We start from the raw sequence: 6,913 nt of genomic DNA, 5'->3' as shown, positions 1-6,913 counted from the left end.
GAATTTCCGCTCGTGTGCTGGTGCCCTTGCTTATGTAGTTTATAAAGAAAAATGCAAAGCAGTAATAATAATCGGCCAATTATCATAAGAAATATCAGTGCAGCATTTTTCTCCAGCATTTTGTTGCAAATCACAAAGTCTTCTATGATATTTACAAATATTAGTTCATTTCACTTCCCCGTCATCAATTGATTTTAGCCAGACTGTTTTGCTTTTGACAATTTTCATGAGTTTTTTTAAGTGAAGTATATTAACCTTAGGGAATAATGTCCAGAAGTCAAGGGAATTTTATTAACCCTGGGGAATAATGTGCAGACCCAACTGCTAGACTACTCTTACACTGGAATGGGTTCATGAACTGCTTATAGAAGAGTGAACTGTGAGCAAGGGATTATGCCCACTATGTTTCCTGTCCACATGCAATTTTTATCTATGAGGGGATTTAAAGCTGAAAATGTACATCGATAACCCACATACCCTGGATAAATGCAAAGAAAAAACATCTCAAACACCATCCACAGCATCACTGTTGAAGAGCTGTAGGCAGTATCAGCTGGCATGTTGTGACATGGCCAGTGGTACACAAAAGTGAAGGTGAACCACTTCCAGCATCTGTTGTAACATGTGGATACATTCATAAAGCTGTAGAAAAAACAATTCCGCTTGCTCGTCACAGTATTGTCAGAAGCAGACCACTTTTCTGTGGTCAGCCATGTACTTGTCATTAAAATTCTTCAGCTCTTTTTCTGGAGTAGAGTAGATCTCAATGATGATGAATTCAAAGATCTGCAATACGCTGGGCCACTTTATTTAGTCATTGAGGGTCACAGAAACAAATCTTCCATAGTGAAATAACAGTCTGTAGCAACTAATGAATGATGCAGTCACATGATATTACATTATTGAGAATGCAATGTGTTGCGGCTAGTCGGTCGCGATGGTGTCATGGTACGTTGACCACTATGCGGAAGCAGACTAGTCAATCTGCTCCTATACAGGTTGCTGGTTGATACATTTTATGTGGGGGTTGCCTGCTACTATCTCTAACCGTATAGTTGCATTTTGGTATTTCCTCTTAGACTCCCCCGTCCCTGAGAGAGTTTTTTTTTAGGTCTGGTTTCTTCTCTGGTCTACCTACCAACAGGTAGGGTGGGCTCTATATTCCTAACCCTCGCTTAGCTCATTGCTATTTTATTGCAGTTTAGTTGGTTGTGGTGGTTAGAGCTTTGTCCAATTCCTCCTAGAGTTAGCTGTGCAAATTTCATTTAAGTTGTGGTTTATTTCCCTCACTCTTGGTTATTCATACTGCAGTTCGGTTTTCTCCCTTGCACCCTGTTAGGGTCAGGTAGCAGGCCAAGAGGTATTCAGCAGGTACACACTTATCAGAGCGGTCAATCTGCTTTTAATAATATAATAATAATAGTCTTTATTTATATAGCGCCATCTTATTTCGCAGTGCTTTGCTAGGTAGGAACCGTTCCCGGTTGGGAGCAGGGTCAGTTTTCCCTCTGTTTTGTGTTTTCCTTTGTTAAACAGGGGTTTTACTGCAGCATTGCATTTCCCATTTGTCTGGTGTTGGCACAGTCTTGTGTCTGTCCTGGGTGAGGTATGCATTGAGCCCAGGTCGAATGTGATACAATGTCACTTAAGCCTCGTGTATGTAATACTCTAGTAGGGAGCAGCGGCACAGCAGAAGAAGTAAAGAACTTTAACAGTACTTTATATATAAAGGCAGTTTCAGACAAACATGATTTTCTCACTTTATGCGGCTGTGATTATCTTGGCTGCATAACAGGACAAAATGAAACCACTGATTTCAATGGATTTCAGTGGTTTTGTTTCCACTAACTCTTTTTTCGGCCATTAACACTATGGCCGAGGAAAAATAGGACAGGCCCTATCCTTTCCGCACGTAGTGAATACTATGTGCGGGAAAGATAGGGCAGGACCTATCCTCCCATGTTTTTTTCAAACTTCTGTGCTATGGCACCAAGTTTGAATAGCCGAAGAATATCCTCCATAGCAGAGAGCATAGTTGCACCTATGGCCATCTGAAACTGCCTTAATAGGCACATTTTTTAATTGATATTTTAAAACACATTATTCAGTTTTGCACTGCAAACAAAATAACAAAAAGACAAAATTGTTAAGAAAGTAAAATGAAAACATCTCAATTCTGATCAAAATTCACTTAAAGGGGTTGTCCCGCGCCGAAACGGGTTTTTTTTTTTTTCAACCCCCCCCCCCCCGTTCGGCGCGAGACAACCCCGATGCAGGGACCTAAAGAAAGCTTACCGGAGCGCTTACCTTAATCCCCGCGCTCCGGTGACTTCTATACTTACCGGTGAAGATGGCCGCCGGGATCCTCTTCCTCCGTGGACCGCAGCTCTTCTGTGCGGTCCATTGCCGATTCCAGCCTCCTGATTGGCTGGAATCGGCACGTGACGGGGCGGAGCTACACGGAGCCCCATAGAGAACAGGAGAAGACCCAGACTGCGCAAGCGCGGCTAATTTGGCCATCGGAGGGCGAAAATTAGTCGGCACCATGGAGACGAGGACGCCAGCAACGGAGCAGGTAAGTATAAAACTTTTTATAACTTCTGTATGGCTCATAATTAATGCACAATGTATATTACAAAGTGCATTATTATGGCCATACAGAAGTGTATAGACCCACTTGCTGCCGCGGGACAACCCCTTTAATATGATTCTTTTTCACCTGGCACTATATGTTTGTTACCACGAGCATACATTTCATATAGCCTTATATAATATATATCAAAAATAGTCCAGAGGTAGTCAGTTATGACAAGCCTTAATAATATTATACAATTTGTTATAGATTTTGTACAACTTCCTTTTAAAGGGATTCTAGTTTACTTATCATTGCTCTACAATGTAGGAACTTAGCCAAAGTGCAATTTCCCATTAGCTTCATAAAAGTTAATATTGTTTTTTTTTACTTAAAGGGTACTATTACTATGGGTGTGCGTGCACAACATACAGTCAGCGGTCTGGCTGCACAGTCCGAGCTAACTTTCAGGGAAGGCAGCTCTGGATCGGTAAGAAATCTCTGAGTAGTCTTCTGTATAAAGCCTTTTATACTTGATTCAGGCATTTGTTGTTTTTAGGGAACAGAATGATACAGCCGTTATCACACCTCCTACAGGGCTTGTTGACCTTCAGTAATCCAGGAAAGTTGGTTGAGAAGAACTGTAATGGCAGCCATGTTGTTTTATCTCATTCTACTTCTGAGAAGTAGATATAAATACCTTAGAAACGTTTTTTTTTTTAAAGGCAAAATGCCTAATAATTTTTTCTTCTGTCTTCCCAACTGTCACACATTGTTCTATTTAGTTTTCATGTTTTGAGCTTTTCTGGCATTTCGGTAATATATGAGCATATCAATTCTTCATCTTTTTTCAGAGATATGATTTCAATTTCAGGCTCTTTTGGCACCTAGACACACAAAAGACAATTTGGTTAGATGTACAGAACTGATAATATGTGGAAGGACTTTAGAGAGGGTTTATTAATACTGCTTGTTGCAATCTGTAGGTAAAAATATTGGGGTGCGTGCAACTATTCTGAGGTCCTATATAATTTCAATAAGTGTTTTTGTTGACACAGATTCCCCCATAGAGGGTAAGCTATATAAGACAATATTAGGGACTATTCAGTCGTCTGCATTTTCAATTTGTGTGTATTCTACAGAGAGCACACATGGACTCATGTTAACCAATAAGGATGTTCAGACGAACTGATGGATAGGAATAGGACATGGCTTGATTTATTATTTCATCTATGGGTTTCCGTGAACATTAGGTTAGTCACAGAAGGTGTTGGTGTGCTGTCCGATATTTTTTCGCACCCAATTTGTTGGAAGGTCAAGGCTGACATTTCAAAAGGATAGTATAGTTGGGTGAGATATTGTGTACAAGAATGCAGGGGCGTACATAGATTAAATAGGTGCCTTAAACCATGACATGGAGCCTGTTTGCCCTCTATTCTTGTATATTAAATTATTATATTATACAACCCAAATTCCAAAAAAGTTGGGACGCTGTGTAAAATGTAAACAAATGTGAAGAAAAAAATGAATGCATTGATTTTCTAAACTCATAACTATATTTTATTTACAGTAGAACATATATCAGAAGGGGAAAGGGAGACATTTTTTTCATTTCATTAAAAAAATTAACTCATTTAGAAATTGGTTGTAACAGCACATCCCGAAAAGGTTGTGACAGGGCCATGTCTACTATTGTGTAGTATCGTCTTCCAATTGCTGGAGTTTTGGGAGAGGAATGTTGCCCCATTCTTGTCTGATGAAGGATTCTACGAGTTGCTCAACAGCTATTTTCTTTAATAATGAACCAAATGTTTTCTATTGGTGAAAAGTCTGGTCTCTTCCTCTCCGAAACCATGCCGCTGTGATGGATGCAGTATATGGTTTAGCATCGTCTTGCTAAAATATACAAGGCCTTCCCTGAAAGAGATATAGTCTGGATGGGAGCATATGTTGTTCTAAAACCTCTGTATACTGCTCAGCATTGATAGTGCCTTTCAAGATATGCAAGGTGTCCATGCCATAGGCACTAACACAATCCCATACCACCAGATATGTTGGCTTTTGAATTGTGCACCGATGAGCTGCATGTCCCCTGTCTTGAGCCCGCAGGACACGGTGTCCATCTTTTCCAAAAAGAATTTCACATTTTGAGATATCTGACCAAAGAACAGTTTTCCATTTTGCAGCAGTCCATTTTAAATGAGTTTTGGCCAAGAGAAAACGTTGATGTTTCTGGGTGGTCTTGATATACTCTTTTCATGATACAGATTTAACTGGTATTCTTTATATAGATTGCATGGCAACCTATGTTCACAGACAAGGATTTCTGGAAGTATTCCTGAGCCTATGCAGTGATTTGCATTACAGAATCATGCCTGTTTTTAATGCAGTGACAGCTGACAGCTCGTAGAACTCGAGCATCCAATATTGACCGTTGGCCTTGTGCACATAAATTTCTGTAGATTCTTTGAATCTTTTAATGATATCATGCACTGTAGCTGGTGGGATATTCTGTCTTGTCAATTTTACGTTCAGGGACAGTTTTCTGAAATATTTCCATCATTTTTGGACACTTTTTTTTCAGATTGGTGAACCTTTCGATCATCTCTTCTTCTATGAAAGTCTGCTTCACTAACATCCTCTTTTTATACACAGTAATTTGACTTAGGCCATCTTCACACGGGCAGACCAGGTTCTGCATGCGGCAGACTGTGCCGCTGATTGATGACCCAGCGTACCTGAATTTTCTGTATTCTATATAACCGTGTCTGCTCGCCATTAGTCATGTTCAGTACAGGTTTTTTTTTGGACCCTCAGCCAATACACATTGTTAATTGCATATGGGGTTGCCGGTCGAACGGCCTCCATTAAAGTCAATGAAGGTTGTCCTCACAGAATTCGGGACAAAATAGAGCATGCTACGATTTTCCTCTGCATGCAAAATATTCAATATGAAAAAGCTATTTTACATGCTTTACAACGTCCACTTTTTGTCACTGATGCTCCGCGCGGATTCTACAATTGGAATCTGCCCATGTGAAGCTGGTCTTAGTAGAAAAGCAACCCTACAGCTGTTTTCCTTTTGTACCACTTACTTTTCCAGCCTTTTGGTAATCTTTTGCCAACTTTTTGAGATGTATTGCTGCCATTAATTTCTAAATAATTTAATTTCTTTTAAAGTGAAATAGGAAAATGTCTCACTTTTAACATCTGATGTGTTCTATGTTCTTTTATGAATACAATATGGTTATATGATTTCCAAATCATTGTATTCTTGTTTTCTTAACATTTATTTAAATTTTACACATCGTTAAAACTCTTTTGGTATTGGGTTGTATGTTAAAAGTAAAGACAGAGTGTTCTTCATCTTATTAAAATCTATACAATGTGTAACTGTAATAAGGAGCACTAAAAATTAACCTACCGATTTTTCTTTTTGTTCAACTTGTTCAAACAATTTCATTGATGGCTTAGGAATTTGTGGAAACAGCCTCATCCATATCCTGAACCTTGTATACCAAACAGAACTATATTAAATACTGCAGATATAATTGACATTGTACTCTTATAATCCTAATAGTATGATTGTCTATGGCCACGAATAATTGTGTCCAACCTGTAAACATCATACATGCAGTTGACACATTTCAGCATGTGGTTGCCCTAAAAATGTATCAACAAATGTGAGAATTTAGCTTGGAGTACTGAACCTTATACCATGTAATATGGATATGCTGCGTCTTGTTTTTCTATAGGCTGCTCATACACTATCGCTTCTCTACATTGCTTTACAGGCTGAGCGAATTATACAGCAATTATGAGATGTTACATTTTTTATATCTACTTGTAGAATATTGGTTTATCTTAGAAAAAAATCTCTATATATGTCATGTCTTTACTTTTATAGCATATAATTGTTGGCTTATACAGAAAGCTAATCAAGTGTTATGTCATTTTTAAGTTTGCTAAAATCAGTTGTGATCATAAAGTTATTCCACCTATAGAAAGGGCTGGATTAACAATGATGCCAATGGAGTACCAGCTCTAGGTTCCATGTCCCCCTATGTTTAGGATAGGCCCTGGCCAGAGGCATAACTTGAAGCTCCCGGGCCCTGATGCAAAACTTGTAACAGGGCCCCCAACTATAATGCTTTACTTATAGTACTGGGTTCCCTATATGGAGAAGAGAGGCCTTATGGGCCCCCTATGGCTCCTGGGCCTGGGTGCAACTGCATCCCCTGCATCCCCCATAGTTACGCCCCTGGCCCTGGCTACCAGCCTGTCAGCAGGCTGAGAGTTCCTCAAGCACTGGTTCTTACCGGCTCGGCAGAAACCATTAGA

The 6,913-nt window shown here is 39.5% G+C and overlaps 1 protein-coding gene and 1 long non-coding RNA gene across 4 annotated transcripts in view; both read right to left on the bottom strand.

Annotated features, from left to right (window-relative positions):
• Positions 1-790: 790 nt before the first annotated feature.
• Positions 791-2,189, bottom strand: LOC136624681 (uncharacterized). Its single transcript, XR_010792378.1, has 2 exons — positions 1,950-2,189; positions 791-1,897 (listed from the first exon to the last, which is right to left on the bottom strand). It is a non-coding gene; the product is annotated as an uncharacterized lncRNA (long non-coding RNA).
• Positions 2,190-2,322: 133 nt separating this feature from the next.
• Positions 2,323-6,913, bottom strand: part of LOC136625572 (granulocyte-macrophage colony-stimulating factor receptor subunit alpha-like) — a 42,997-nt gene continuing 38,406 nt past the window's right edge. For 2 of the 3 annotated variants that reach the window (XM_066599863.1, XM_066599864.1), the window contains exons 10-11: positions 5,997-6,081; positions 2,323-3,459 (exon numbers count right to left, since the gene is read on the bottom strand). In XM_066599863.1, the coding sequence (XP_066455960.1) occupies positions 3,361-3,459; positions 5,997-6,081 (184 nt within the window). In that variant the 3' untranslated portion in view covers positions 2,323-3,360. The remainder of the gene's footprint in view (positions 3,460-5,996; positions 6,082-6,913) is intronic. The other variant, XM_066599865.1, reaches the window with a different exon arrangement.

The sequence above is a fragment of the Eleutherodactylus coqui genome, chromosome 4 (assembly GCF_035609145.1).
Source record: "Eleutherodactylus coqui strain aEleCoq1 chromosome 4, aEleCoq1.hap1, whole genome shotgun sequence".
Lineage (NCBI taxonomy): Eukaryota > Metazoa > Chordata > Amphibia > Anura > Eleutherodactylidae > Eleutherodactylus > Eleutherodactylus coqui.
This window is presented reverse-complemented; position numbering and strand designations above follow the sequence as displayed.